Below are 16,131 nucleotides of genomic sequence, written 5' to 3'. Positions count from 1 at the left end.
AAGGATATCAAAAACCATAGTTTTCACATACTTTAAACTTTCTATCCCATTCCCTAAAACATTTTTTCAAGATCAATAAACACTTACCCGTCTCTGGGTTCCAAACATACACTATTCCATCCTCACTTCCAGAGAAGAGGAAAGTCCCGCATGGGGTCAAAGTGCTATGGATCTTCTCCCGGTAATTCGCGGCTCCGACAAATTTCCTTGCTGCTAGTCTATAAACAAGCAAACATGTGCAAATGTAACCCACCTTAACCGTTTAAAGACTAGTGGTGGAGAAATGTTGGTTATAAATACTGAATTTAGGCATTCTGTGACGAAGACTCAAGAAACAAGAGTAGTTTTCATGTTCCTTTCTAATTTCTGTGACCCACTTCTTCTCCCCTCTGCTGAGTCCCCATAATACAGAGAAATATATACATATGTTACAAACTACTAGATGTTCTGACCTAGAGCAGCCGCTGAGACTGTTTCAGTGCTCACAGGGTGTCAGATAACACAGACTGTATATGTCAATGCACTTGTGTCATTGTCTAGATGTATCTTAAGAAATGTTCCACTGTTAGACAACGTGCTCCTACCATGAACATGATTTCCATAACAATCTTGCTGTATGTATATGTATTTATTTTTTAGCATTTTCAATTTAAATTTCCAGTCCTTGAGTTACTGAGTGAGACACTTCTGGAGTCCTTGCTGTGTGTTTCTTGTCGGCACTCTACTTACTGACTCTCTCACTCCTCCACAAAGCCTTAGAGACAGGATACACTATTTCTCCCACCTGAGAAACGAGGAAGGGGAAGAAAAAGTAGCAGCTGACTCTTTTCCTGCCTATGAACCCAGGTATGATATTATAGGCCTTTAAAAGGAAATAATTTGGTCTCTTAATCCAGTCCCACATTCTATTTCTTTTTCTTTTTTGAGACAGGGTTTCTCTGCAGCTTTGGGGCCTATCCTGGAACTAGCTCTTGTAGCCCAGGCTGGCCTCAAACTCAGAGATCCACCTGCCTCTGCCTCCTGAGTGCTTGGATTAAAGGCGTGCGCCATCACTGCCTGACCTTACTTTCTATTTTTAAAAACTTCCCTGTTAGTATTCCTTGTCAAGAAACCTCTGCTCGGGCTACCTATCTGCCATGAGCACATCCCCAGTCTGCACTTTGTTTCATTCTCTACCCTACTGATAACCTCTATTGTATCTGAGTTATCCATCTTTCAGGACTGAACTCAAATGCTAGTCTTTCAACAGAACCTTAACAGAAAGGCTAAATTACAGTTGTCACCTTTATTGTTGCTGTAACATATACAGTAATTATACCTTACATTTATATTTATTAAGATACACATATTGAGAGCTGACTTATTTATTTGGTATGCCATGGATGTAAAGTATAGAAAAAAGAATATTCAGATTCCAATACCAGATCTCAAATTTTTTGTTTATTTGACATAGGATTTTTCTGTGTATCCCTGGCTCTCCTGGCACTTGCTCTGTAGACCAAGCTGACCTCGAAGTCAGATTCCAGATCTCAAATTTTAATCTAAGTGTTTGCTGTTGTAATGTGAAAGGTAATCACTAGATTATAAACTTCAGATGTAGTAATTTTGCTGTCAGTTTCCCACAGTACCCATGCTAGGGTCTTGGGCTATTATTTTTAAACACGTAAGAGCTAAAAGCACTAAAAAGATATGTGTGGGATTAATTCACATAGACTGATATGTGTATTTCTAAATAAAATAAGAAACCCATGCGATAGCTTTCTCTTGTTTGTTTCACATGGAATTCAAACACCAACCAAGAGAGACACTAGTAGTCCATACTGTTTTGCCATACTCCACTCCTTTCCTCTGCTGAAGTAAAGCAGACAAAGAGAGGCATTAACCAAAAGCCATCTCCTTCACAACCTCCATCTACTGTGTATTATAACACACAGTATTATAATCTCAGTCGTATCATGGAAACAAAAGGAATCTCCCTGTTGATGGTATGAGTGCCTGCGTTTCATTGCAAACATAAAAACAGCTGATTCCATTTCAGCCTCAGAGCAATTCAAACAGCACTAAGTAACTCTGTTGTGCGGGCTGTCTTAGCTATAGCACGCTTAGGAGCAGCTCTGACTTTCATCCATTAGCTGGAAGAAGCAAGAAAAATCTCCACAGATAATGCCCCCAGTACACAAAACTGCTGGCTCAAAAATATTGCTGCATTTTATAAATGTAAAGTAACCAACTGAAGTAATTCTCCTGTTACGACTAAAACACTTACATCCGCAGATCCATGATCCTCAGTGTGCTGTCTTTGGTGTGGATTAATAAACGTTTTCCACTGGGGTGGACCTCCAGATAACTTATTGGAACTCCCCTGAATTCAGTCTCCTTGATTTCCTAAAATGGTGCCAAAAATGAAAAGAAAGTCAAACTATTGCTACTGAAGTGTTTGTTTATAAAGGACAGAATGAATTTTAAAATGTCATTTCCTTCTGAGATAGCACCACATCCATACAATGCCAGCACTTGCGAGGCTAAAGCAGGAGGACTGCCATGAGTTTGGTTACCATGGGCTACAATATAAGAGCATTTCTCAACGAAATAAAATAAAATAAAAAAAAATGAACCAAAAATTCAATTCTACTACACTGAATATTTTAAAGTTATTAGTAACAAGGATTTTATCAACTTCAATTTATATTTAAGAAATAAAAATGATAAACTGTATTATCTGTTATATAGTGCTATATTCAATTATTATGTGTTCCGTCTGGTACTCACTTCCTCAGTTGGTTCTCAGTGTCAGTCAGTTCTAACACAAGTGCTCCACATACATCTCCTCACATGGTCTTTTCTGTTCAAGTCACGTAAAAATTACTTCCATACTTGGAAGTCTTAGTTAGATTCAGACTTTCCTTATATGTTGGGAGCTGCAGACCCTCAGACCCTGGATGTTCTATGGCCCCTTGCCTGCTGGAGTAAACAACTTGCTTTTCTATGCTTGCAGCTGCCCTGAGCACAGAACCCTCAAGAGTTCCTGATAACAAGGAAGTGGTCTCTGGTGGGCTTGCAGCTGAAAAACCCCAAGAGCTAGGGTGTGGCCACTAGTTTAAGAGAGCCCTATATAAGCTGCCTTGGAACATAATAAGACTGTCATCCTTGCTTCAAGAGTGACCCGTGTCTCTGTGTGTTCTCTACTCCTCAGACCCTTGCCCAACCACAGTTCCAGGTAGTGCAGGTGCCACACTTATAAACTTCCACTTTCTATAAGAAGAATGTGCTGCTGGCATAATATTTTCATTATATGATTTATAATCATTGTGGAAAGGCTTTGACGACACCGTCCCTCCGTTCCTTACAGTTCCTTGCAGCAGCTAATGAAGATACCTAATTTATAATGTCATGTAGCAAAACTGAAGAAGTAATCTGCCTGAGCCTTGCATAAAAAGTACCCTTTCTCACAATAAAATATATATGGGTAAGACCAGAAACTATAAAGCTGTTAGCAACAAAGGGGAAACCTTCTGAGCATTAGCCTTGGCAATAGTTTTTGGAAGGGAGATGTTGGGGGAAGGTCAATGCCAAAACGTAGGCCACAAAAATATAAGTAAATGGGACTCCATTAAACTAAAAGGCAGGTGCATTGTGGAATAAGCAACAGCACAATGGACTGCAGTGTATACACTCGGAAAATAATTTGTAAATCATCTACCCGATAAGAGATTAATCCTTTCACACATACACTTATAACAAGAAAAAAAACCAAGTAACCTGGATAAAAAAAAATGGGCAAAAGAATTGAACAGACATATCTCCACAAAGGACATAGAAATGGCTGGAAATACATGAACAGATGTTCAATATCATTAAAGAAATTCATCCATTATCCATCCATCTATCCATCCTCCATCTATTTTCTCTCCTCTCCAGCATTAGTATTATTCATCCTCACAAAACAGAAAAGATTTTCATTTGCCATAACAACAATGAGTCTGGAAGACACCACATAAAAACATCACCAAGACTGCAGTCTCAGTTTTATGTGGGACTTAAAACAAATCAAATGCGTAAGAAACCAAGTTACGAAGGAAACAGAAAGCCTTAGGTCAGGACACACTGCACAATGAACAACTCTGGTCATGTAGTATGCAATATGAAGGCTACATGCAATGACATAGTACTGAATCGTGAAAAATGTACAGATATGCTTCTGGGCACAGAACAACTGAAACAACGTAACACCATGGTTTGGGTTAATTCGATTCGATTCGATTCACTAGAGCAACAGTTTTACTATGAGCACTCTCATAACTGTACTACAACCTTTAATGTACAGAGTAAACATTTTTAAAAAATGATTACTAAAGATCTTTCTTGGTATTGCCACAGGAAGAAAAAAACTGCAAATGCAAAATAACTTAGGTGTCAGTGATGCTAGTACCAGGCTGAGCAGAGCTGTCTCCCCAAATAACTTTGGTTAAAGTCCAAAGAGTCTAAGGAAAGTCCCTCAACCTGGAGCAGAACTCTGAATCAGCCTTCTTATGTGAGCTTTGTATTTTTTATCTAGAGGTTCTCCTCTTCAGTGAGGGGACTAAACCTATAGTGGCAGGCAGGCATCCTGCTGCTGCCCCTAAGATCAGCGGCTGAACCCCTGCTGCCATCCAGTTCTAAGATCTATCAACTCTTGTTAAACATCACAGAAAACAGTAAAATACCGACACTACACACAGGAAGTTGAGTGAGCTAAACTATCACAAATGAGAGACAGAGAAGCCCTGAAGGAGAGAGAACTGACCAAATAGAAGACATGCAAAAGGGCAAAATCCAAACCAATGTGGGACCGGTGTCGGGTGCGAATCTGAGAAAGCAATGGCCGATAGTGGTTATCTATGACTTCCGTCCTTCAAACTGTTCTGAACCATAGCCATGCTAAACTAAAACACCCTTGTTTTGGAGCCTAGCTAGGAGTCTGCACATGGCCACTTCATCTTTAGGGGCAGATGAGTGAGTACCTCAGCACTTCCCATACCGCTGGCAGAAGACAGCTAAGGATGAAATCAGGTGCCTTCACTCCTAAAAGGACACAGCAGCTCACTTCCTATGTTTAGTTCTGACTGTTTCAAATAATGCTAACATGTAGATTTTCAAGGCAAGCAGTGTCTGGGTTGAAGACACCTGTTTTAAGGTGTTTGGATACTGTTAACACTGTTTAAGCTAACCATGCTTAAATTATTTAATACTGTTTAAGACACTGTGTTAAGACAAGGAAACACAAGACCTTTAAAGCCAATAACTAAGTTGGCATTGTAGGTTCAAATGATTAAGAATTGGTGCCTTTATTAGAGACTTAGCAATCCAGTAAGTGTTCATGTAATTAGAAAATTCTTTTAAAAATGTAATGTATGAAATCAGGCTACATGACGAGTCTTAAGGTGTCCCCTGTTTTTTTTTTAATTTATTTATTTATTTATTTATTTATTTATTTATTTATTTATTTATTAAAGATTTCTGTCTCTTCCCCACCGCCGAAGGTGTCCCCTGTTAATCTGACAGACCAGATAAGAGTAACTAAAGACAGGATATTCTTGATAGATCTGATAGACTTGATTTAACTGAAATTTACAGAATTTTTTTCAAACATGTTGGTATCTATTGTCAAAATTCATTTAAAAATAAAGAAAAATATGCGAGGTAGAAGCTATAACAATATAATAATATATAACAAATGTAAGATCAAGTTTACCAACCATTTATCTTTAATTAAAAAGAACTAACAAAATTGCTTACAGACCATAAAACTCTTTCCCAAAAGGAATGCACTTCCGTATTTACTTCAATCGGGAACACATTTCTTGCTAGTTTCTATCATTAGCAAGTTTCAAATGAAGCAGTTATTGCGATTAAAGTGACAGCTTCCCATCATAATTACATTGCTCTGACACAGAGACCGATGCTGTTCTTAGTGACTGTAGAGATTGAGGAGAAAACACAGGCTACCAGTAACGGAAAATTAGCTGTTGCTTATGTGCCTGTGCATTGTGAACTTCAGTGAATGCCGTGCTGCAGCTCGGACCTCAAAAGACGACAAATGGAGTGAGGCTGGAACTTAACGGGAGAGTCGCTGCCTACAATGTTCCAGGCCCTAAACAAAGAGTAAAGCATGGCACCCAAAGGAAAAACCTTCAGTGAGTTGAGATCAATCAACTATCAGAAAGACGTGAGAGTTAATTAATGACTATTGACTTTAGCTGCCCGGAAGACATGATAATTGGTTTTTGGACTGAGAGAAGCTTATTTTTTCAAAGGGCAGACTAGGATGCCCTTATGGTCTTTTCGAGCCCTGTGTTTGATTCTCCTCAGTTTCCTTCATGGTTTCTCAAGGTATGAAATGGGGTTCTGTACCTTATTTACCGTCCAGTGGCGCACTGAGTGCTGCAAATCGGTCACTTTCACGTAAGTGTCCCAAACAACAATCACCCCGATGCAGTCTCCTGAATACATGTGGTGACCTATTGACAACAGCAAATTACTCACTTAAGAATGTCGCAGAAGCTAGAAAACGGTATAAAGTTGGGGGAGCCACATCCCAGATTAACAAGCAAAGCACTGAATTGCCAATGAAAGGTTTTTCAGTAAAAAGTTAAAAAGAAAAAGACAGCTCACACTACAATCCCAATTATCTTTAAGAAAATTCACCTTTAAAGAGCATTTTTGGTAACATTTCCCTGTCATTTATCTGAATCTGAATACAAAAAGAAATGAGCAATGTAATCTACATGTATAGTACCCATAAACTCATATCCAAATTATCTGAATTGCCCAACATGTATCTGTATTTATCATTATTAGACTATGCAATTTTTTTCTACCTAGGAAAATACCTGTTCTAATATATACTGTTAACATAATCCCAGTGACCATTACATTTAAAATGATCAGAAAATTAATAAAACCATCATAACAAGTATTAATATCAGTCTTTAAAAATTGAGTGGGACTCAGAAAACATGGTCATGCAGGAATACGTTACACATCATTGCTAACAATTATGGTTATTCAGCACTGTGAATGTAATACTTTACAAAATAGCTTATTCAACTGGTGAATACTGCTATGTATTAGAATGCTCTTTTTATTTCTGAGCAAAACCAAAAAATTGTCCTTAATTTACTAGAATCTCTAAAGCTGATCTGAGTATCAGTTCAGTAACACTTACAAATATTAATGTAAGATCTCTCAATATTACCTATCAGTTAAAGAAAATAATCTCTCTCTTCATGTAACTATCCTGACTTAGAGCATATTCTGTGATATACCTTCATCATCAAAACAGACGGAATTGACAAAACTCCTGTGGACATCAAGCTGGCGGACTAATACAGGAGTATCTTGTCTCATATCAATTTTCCATATCCTTATCATAGAGTCATAGCATCCCGTAACCACCAGCTCTCGTGTAGCTGGATGGAACTTTGCCGTGTAGACGAAAGAAGGATGAGGTAAGACTCGGAAGGTACTTGTACTGTTTATTTCATTCTTCCAAACCCTGAAAAAGGATAGAAAGTAACAGACTGATGAAAATTCACAATGTTCTTTAACTGTCTATAGAAGAATATAGCCAATAAGGTAAGCAAATGCCCAACAACGATAAACTTACATAAATTAATATTTATAATAAAAATATGATAATGACCACATATTAGATTATCCCACCATTTTAAAAGGCAATTTCTCATGAAATATATTTTATCTGTAACTATAACCTATATTGTAAACTTATTTTCACTAGGACATAATCTGTTTTATAACCAGTTTTGACACTGGGTAAATATACACTTAATAGCTGGTAAAACATTATTTAACACAATATGCATTAAAAGATAGGAAAGAGGACTGAAGAGATGGCTCAGAGTTCTGGCTGGCTTTTCAGAAGACCCAGGTTAGGTTCCCAGAACCCATACAGTGGCTCACAACCATTTGTAATTCCAGTTCCAGATCTAAGACAGCTTTTTCTGACCTCTGCAGGCACACAGACTGCATGTGATGTACATACATACACTCAGGCAAAACACTCAAATACATTATATATATAATTTAAAAGATAGGAAGAAACGTTGAAGGACTTTCCCAATAGGTTGTATGTACTCCTTTTGAAAATGTGGAGGCCAAGAGAACTAGAGAACCCAGTAACTTTTAATTTGTATTTCAAAGCCTTAATAATATACATACAGATCCTAAACCCTTAAAACATCATAATTAAATAAGAATTTTTTTTTAAATGTTTATGTGTGTGTGCCCATGTGACACACAAAGAGGCCACAGTTTGACCGTGGATGTGTTCCTCAAACATTTCTGAACTTTACTTTTTGAGACAGATGCTCACTGATTGGCTAGATGGGCTGTCCAGAAAACTCCGGGGATCCTTCTGTCTTCTGTTATTACAGATGTGTGCTGCTGTGACTGGCTTTTGTGTATACATGGTGGGGATCGGTATTCAGGTGCTTGTGCTTGTATGCAAACACCTTATCAACTGCTCTATGTCCTACTCTATTTGATTAAAATAATCATGGTCCTCTGACAGAGAACAAGCTCTCCTGTACTAAGTACTGCCTTTATTGAAATAATCATGGTCCTCTGACAGAGAACAAGCTCTCCTATACCAAGTACTGCCTTTATGCTTACCACTCCATTTTCTTCCCAAATGTGTGTGCAAGTGTAAAATGGGCGAAATCTAGAAATGTACAGTAGTTCTATGAGTATTAATCATTGGGTATTTTATATGATGGATTAAGTTATTGGAAACAAAGAACATATATTTTTTTGTTTTTTCTTTTTTTCAAGACAGACTTTCTCTGTAGCTTTGGACTCTGTCCTGGAGCTCCCTCCAAAGATCAGGCTAGCCCCAAACTCACAGAGATCCCTCCTGTCTCTGCCTCCCGAGTGCTGGGATTAAAGGCATGTGCCACCACCGCCTGGCAAAAAGAATATATTTGTCTTGAAATTTTTAAATTTCTGTGTAAAACACATGTACCAAATTACAAATAAAAGAAAAAATAGAGTCAGCTATTCAATAGAGACATTTTGCATTTTCTCAGTAGCTGATTAAAATATATGCAAATTACTAAAGGGACAAACTAATAATGAAAGGATGAAAGAATGTTCAGGTGAAAATTAAGCATACATGTCATTGCCAAAAGATTTTATTGAAAAAGCATATTTCAATGAAATATGCTATATATAGAATTGACACAAAATAACAAAACTGCTCATTTTAAAGGAATATTATGATATTTAAAAGTAAAATTCTCATTTAATTACTAATAAATCTTGGTGTTATTATTTGCCATATTATACATAAGAAAAAAATGAAGACCTTCAAAAGGACTCAATACTCTGTGTGTGTGTGTATTTTAAATGAAGCTTTTTGTGGAAAAACTGAACTTGTTAGTTCATGTTTTTATGTAAAAGTAGACTTCAACATCAAAAGAAATGTATTAATAGTTTGTAAGCCATTCATAAAGAACAAAGAGATACAAATTATTAAAGAGTAGATGAAAATGTAAAAAAAAAAAAACCCTTTAGATGGGAAAGAAAATGCACGTATGGAAAAAAGTTAAAGTGGAGTGTGTGAAGTGGGATATAACTCAGGACACGTGAGCCTACTGCAGAGCCATTACAGGTGTTTGTCTTCCTGTTTGTATTAGAAGCTGCTGACTTGAGAAAAACCAGATTCTTCTAGAAGCACGTACAGGAGAAAATAAGCTAAAACTATATGGCAAGGAGCTAGCAGGTCAAAAATGGCTACCTGGGAGAAGGCAATGGAAACATGTGAATATGATTTCAGGAAAACAGATAGACGGCAGAGGCAGAGGGTCCACAACTTGCCACTTGTGAGCATGACCAACCCTCCTAACTTCCTTCTGGCTATCACTTCCTCATTACTAACATCCTCCTATCTCTTCCAGAGGCCGTGTCATCATTTTAGTCCTAGTTATAATGCCTTTTTCTTCACTCAGCGCTTTCACAAGACTTTTTATGATCTATAGAGTTCAATTCATGCCAATTTTAAAGGTACTTAGAGGAAAACATAATGAACGATATGTGACATATGGATACACATGGTAAAATCTTAGTTGATTTAAAATTTTTAAAATTGTGTGTGCGGTGGGGGGGCATTCATGTGCCCCTGCACACATGTAGAGTAAGCAGACAATCTGCATGTGTTGGTTGTCTCCTTCCACTGTGTGGGTCTCAGATATCCCAGGTTTACAGACTAGTAGTCTTTACCTGACGAACTTCTTCACCAGCACTCTGGTTGGATTTTAATTGATCAAGGAGTCTATGCCCATACAGTTTCATCAAGAGATGCACAGATATAAAACTGGGTTCACTGATAGACATTATGGAGACCATCCATATAACCAGTGAAAATTTTATCATAAATTGAAGTCAGCAAATAAAAGATGATAAAACTGATGCATCTAAGGTCTGGACCTGCTGCTTGTGAATGAGAAAAAGGAACTGAGAGACTGAAAGATGACTCAGAAGGGATGAAGGCTCAGAGATTCACACCTTAAAAGCCTTTGTCATGGCTCAGCAAACTGAGACCTTTTCTCTACTGTTATTACCCACCTCTAGATAGAATGGCTGCTGTAAAAGAGTAAGCCAGTCAGCAGCTTTAGTACATTTAAGGGAGGAATAACTGCCCCAGACTAATAGAAACGGAAGTAAATTGTCATTAATTATCTCTTTTCACTTAAATATAAACTGAACAATGGTGACATACTGACCAACAGTCATTTTACATAGAAAGGGAAGTTAAGGTTAGCAGTAGAAGGAGCCTAGCACTAGAAATCACACGGCCTATTAAGCAAGAACAGGAGGCAGGGAAAGTAAGTGAGAATGAAGTTAGTGCAGGTCACAAAAAGATAGCAGTGCAGTTTCCCAGGCGGTAGAGAACGTGTGTCTACCTAGTCTAGATTACAGAGAGAAAGAATCTCGAAACCCTTTTCTTTTTAGATCATGAATATTCAAGGTTAAACAAGGAGCTAAAAGAAGTAAATAACGTTTAAAAATTAGCTCTTAAAGTATTTGACTGAGCCAGGTGTGATGGCCATTCCGGTAATTCCTGCACAGAGAAGGCTGAGGAAGAAAGACTGCACATTTGAGGTCAGCCTGGGCTACAAGTAAGACTGTGAAAAAAAAAATTAAAGAATCACACAATAAATAAAATGTTGTGGTGTGATCCATATTAAATTGAAAGGGAATAAGTTAAGACTGATTTCACGAAAATGTTAATATTTAACAAGCCATAAAGCTTTACGGTATGTATGTAACCAAGTCCTTTACTGGTTTGTACCTACCTACTGAACACTATGAGTTCAGGCCCCTATACCTAGCCTACAATGAAGACAGAATCCTCAGTTACAGTATAGCACAAATATCACACACTTCTTGCAAGATATTAGTTAGCAGTTTACACATAATCATTTGAAAACATCAAGGGCCAGAAATGATATACATTAAATAAATAAAAGAAAGTCAAGAGAATTGGCATCAAGTTTTACTGCTGTCTAAGCAGACAGTATGTATGATGCACAGCTGTAATGATCAGAGGTGTATCTGTCTCTCTATATTCTCTTAGCTTTCTTTGATGACAAACAGCACAGACAGTAAGAACTTCTGGAACGTATACTAACCTGGCAGTGCCATCAGATGATGAAGTAACGAGATAGCGATCATCTTTTGACCAGTCAAGATCATAAATGATATTGAGGTGGCCACACAATTCTCTCATGAAACGTCCAGAAGGAATTTCATATACTAATAAAAATATTTAGAAATTAAATGTCGAGGATACCTTTAATTCAACAAATATATAAATTCACAACTTCTAATAATTTAGAAAAAGTTAAGCATTATCTGCAAAATTAAAGTAAAAAAAATTTACAATATTAACACAATTTCAAAACACAAGAACTGTTTTAATTTGATCTCAGTTTACATAAAATTTTTATATGCTAAATTTTGACAATATTCTTTAATATGCTATCAATTACTCATATTGATAGAATCCCCAAAGAACTTTTCATAGTCAATTTATTAGTAAAAACTAAATAATATTTACATTGCAATTCACTTTAAATAATTTATAACTTAGAATTTCATAAATAAGGTATTACTTTCCTCTAAAATAAATTAAATTCCAAAAATTTTTGGATGTAATGAGAAATATAAACCATTGCACTGTCAGAAAGAAATTCTAATAGTAAAACGTTAGTACGCATAATGGAATTAGCAGCCAATGAGTTGGATAGACAAAGCAAGGTAGGGCAGATACTCAAGGAAACTAAACTGAGCGCTCAACAACGACCAGTGCCCAAGCCTCTACTTCCACCTAGTGGTGAAATCAAACACCCTTCAGACAACTAAGCAGTTCAGAACCCAGAGCAAAATCAGGACTTTGGAAAATCTAATCCCCTGTAAAAGAAAAAAGAAGACTTGCAAATGGCGTTACAGAACTCAGAATTAACCGTGCAAGGCTTGGGAGAACTGGAGGAACACTTACTTGAGAAAACGGTTGTTTCAGTAAGAACACTGAGCTTTGTGTTGTTACAACTATCTAATTCCTCTTTCCTAAATAAACACTGAAGAAACCATAAAAACAAACAAACAAACAAAAACAACAACAACAACAAAAACAAAAGCCATGAAATCAGAAGCCCAGAAACCACTCACTGATGCAGAAGAGGTCTGAAGCTCCCAACAAACAACTCTAGTGCAAAGACTTCTTCCTATTCGATGACCTGTCCTACTCAAAGCAGGCTCCCAGGCTTAGCTAACTACTTTGAGTAGCTTCCCTAAGCACCTGCTTCCAGTGTGCATGCAGAAACAACCAGGGCCCCCTCTAATGCTGCGGTTGCTTTAGATTGAGACCACTGGGGATAAGAAGCAGGGCACTGAAGAACACAAAATCTAAATACAAGCAGAACCTGGAATTGGATGGCTATGGGGAACTATAGACACTTTCAAAATATTGCTAAAAATCTAGGTTCCCCACACAAGTATGTAAAGGCAACATGCACAACCAAGGAAAAACTTTATCTTTATGTGGGTGACCCGAAGTAGCTTAGGAACTTTTTAAAAATTGTGTGCTAAATAACTGAAATAATGCTCCCTGGCAAAGGGCAGCATCAGACTAGCTGACTGGGTACAGTCTACAGGGGATTGATAACACAGCAGAGAACAAATTATTTACAGAATGTGTCTAGAAGATTAACCCCACAACCAGAAGCAGTAGCACAGCTTAGGTGGCCGAAGGAGAACAATGGAAGCAGAGCTATACTGCACTACGTTACTTCAAATACCCAGCTTTCAACATAAAGTTGTGACATGGAAACCGGCAAACAAACAGAAAAGTATAGCTACACACAGGAAGAAAAAGCAGTTGTCCATACAGAAACCTGGGAAGCCCAGTTCTGATCTTTCTTAGCAAGACAATTAAACCTATCATTGTCACACGGTCAAAGACCTAAAGAAAGCCTAAGGCTCTCCTCGCCAAAAAAGAAAGCATAGGTAAATAAGCAGAAATGCTAAGGATGAGCCCAAAAGGAGCTTTGGAATTGAAAAGTATAATCACTGAAATAAAGAACTCAAGAGAATGGTTCAACAACAGACCTAAACTGGCCGGAGAATCACTAACCCTGATTTTAGGGGAACTGACACTATCCAATCTAAGGAACAGAAAATGAATGAAGAAAAATGATTAAGTGTCAGGGATCCAATAGACAACACCTGTCTCCAAAAACAGATATGATGGCAGTCCTAGGAGAAGAAAGACAAAGGCAGCAAACACATCTGGAGAAATAACGAAGGGATACTTCCAAAATTCATGGAGCAAGCTGGGTGAATTCTCAGTCAGACATCCCATAATCAAAGAATGCAAAGCTAGAGATAACGATTCTTATTAAATTTGTTGAGATTAAAGTAATAAATAAATCTAAATATATAATTATTTAAGCACAGAATAACATTTAACAGAGAAAAATCTAAAGCACACAAATCATGAATAACCCTTTCATTCTCCAAAAGATAATAATGACAATTAATATGTTGGAACATGTATTTTATGAATATCATGAACCGTGTGAAGCTAGGTTAAGCCAGTGTGGCCTGAAAATCAGGGCAGATGCCCACGAAGAGCTGGCTTCTTCTAGACAATGTCTTTACCGAGATAAAACAAACAACTAAATCCAGAATATTATAATCCTGCTTATCAAATCTCCCAAGGCTAAATAAAAAGATCCCTTGCCTTTCTGCTGCCTTCCCTACCACACGGGAGCTTTCTTTGAGGTCCTTCGGGATCACGTATTAGAATTTTAGCACATGGCAAAACTGCTGCACTTTGTAATTCAGATCATGACGACTACCAGCTAAAATCACAATGGGCTAAAAGTTTCCCATGATACTCAACATTCTCCTTGTACTAGATGTGTATATTTAAAATAGACAACGTTTATAAAAATCCACCTGTTGGTTAAACAAATAACATCTTTCATTCAATCTTCTCATTCGGAATAGATATTATACAGTAACCATCCCTTTATTTTAAGAAATATGATTGATTTACTAGGGAATTGTTAAATAAGATTTCAGTTAACTAAAAACCCAATATTGATCACACTGAATACAATCGGGTCAAATAGGTAGCATTATTCTTACGTATAATCGGATATCCATCTCGGCTGGCACAGGCGGCTGCTAGTATTCTTCCGTTGTGGGAGAAACCAAGACAGAAACACCCTCGCTCTCCAGCGTTCAGTGAGAAGAGGTGCTTGTTAGGGATACGACAAGCCTAAAAAGAATTTATTAAAACTACATAAATTAGAAAACATTAAAATAAAATGACCCCATAATTTCCATTACCATAATTTCCTGCTAAAGTTCTTTTACTATAACACATAAGAAAAGAAAGACACGTACACAGAGTAATGAAAAACTATAAAAAATTATTCTTTTAGTACAGAATTGGTTTTCCATAAAACAAATTTATGTCTAATAGCACTTAGGTAATCTAAAGCACAAATAAACAATTCAGTATCTAATGCTCCAACACTATTATTGTTATATTGCTTTCATACAGCCACACTAAGAATGTTTTTCACCTCCTTACTCAATGACAACAGTCACTTTTCCAAGGTCAGAAACATGTGAAAGCTACAAATGCCATGCATGTCCTGGTTAAATTCAGGATTTAGGAATGGTCATTCTTGGCTTTTCTCTCCTAAAATAACCACCCACTGTTGTTGTCTCCAAGACAGAGAGCCTTGCTTTCTCTGTGGTTTGAGTTATTCATGGTCACTATGGTCTGAAAATATAATGCGGGGAATTCAGAAATAAATGATTTCTAAGTTTTAAAATGTGTTCCATTCTAAATAGTGTGTTGGAATTCTGCCACCTCACATCCTACCCTGGATATGAATCATCTCTGGTTATTGTATCAGTGTTAAGCATTTTACTGGACCATTAGTGGTGTGGGAGAATGGTCTGTATCCTGTCAATTATATTTTAAATAAACGCTGAATGTCCAGTAGTTAGGCAGGAAGTATAGGTGAGACAACCAGACAGGAAGTAGAGGTGGATCACTGAGAACAGGAGAATTCTGGGAAGGAGGAAGCCCATTCCTCTGGAGTTCTGGCCCGATCCCAGAAGAAGCAAGATGTGACTGCTCCGCTGAATAAGGTACTGAGCCACATGTCTAACACTGATAAGAATAATGGGCTAATAATGAGCTATATAAGTTATAAGAGTTAATAAGAAGCCTGAACTAATGGGCCAACCAGTTTATAGTTAATGTAGACCTCTGTGTGATTTGTTTGGGACTAAGCGATTGGAGGGAACTGGGCAGGACAGAAAACCCAGTCAACACATTAGTAGTTGATTAGCCGTTAGACTATCATGATATTGCAGTGTTTGTGTTCAAATGATCTGTATTTTCATTAAGGGTGGTACCAAAGCAGTGCTGCCAGCCAATTTCAAAATACCAATCTGTAAAAATGCTTCCTTTAAAAGTGTAAGGATGAGAAAGCCTAGTTCCTGAGGTACTTAAGAGGATGAAGTAAGTATACACAGAGCCCTGATTGT

At 37.3% G+C, this 16,131-nt stretch overlaps 1 protein-coding gene across 3 annotated transcripts in view; it reads right to left on the bottom strand.

Annotated features, from left to right (window-relative positions):
• The window catches only part of Ahi1 (Abelson helper integration site 1), a 137,658-nt gene that overhangs the window by 94,916 nt on the left and 26,611 nt on the right, over positions 1-16,131 (bottom strand). For all 3 annotated transcript variants that reach the window (XM_050159445.1, XM_050159444.1, XM_050159443.1), the window contains exons 9-14: positions 14,710-14,842; positions 11,688-11,811; positions 7,305-7,534; positions 6,391-6,497; positions 2,267-2,385; positions 88-218 (exon numbers count right to left, since the gene is read on the bottom strand). In XM_050159445.1, the coding sequence (XP_050015402.1) occupies positions 88-218; positions 2,267-2,385; positions 6,391-6,497; positions 7,305-7,534; positions 11,688-11,811; positions 14,710-14,842 (844 nt within the window). The remainder of the gene's footprint in view (positions 1-87; positions 219-2,266; positions 2,386-6,390; positions 6,498-7,304; positions 7,535-11,687; positions 11,812-14,709; positions 14,843-16,131) is intronic.

The sequence above is a fragment of the Alexandromys fortis genome, unplaced genomic scaffold (genome assembly GCF_014885135.2).
Source record: "Alexandromys fortis isolate MF-2015 unplaced genomic scaffold, M_Fortis_MF-2015_v1.1 scaffold_107, whole genome shotgun sequence".
In the NCBI taxonomy this organism is placed as follows: Eukaryota; Metazoa; Chordata; class Mammalia; order Rodentia; family Cricetidae; genus Alexandromys; species Alexandromys fortis.
The sequence above is the reverse complement of the archived record's forward strand: the minus strand, read 5'-3'. Positions and strand labels throughout refer to the sequence as shown.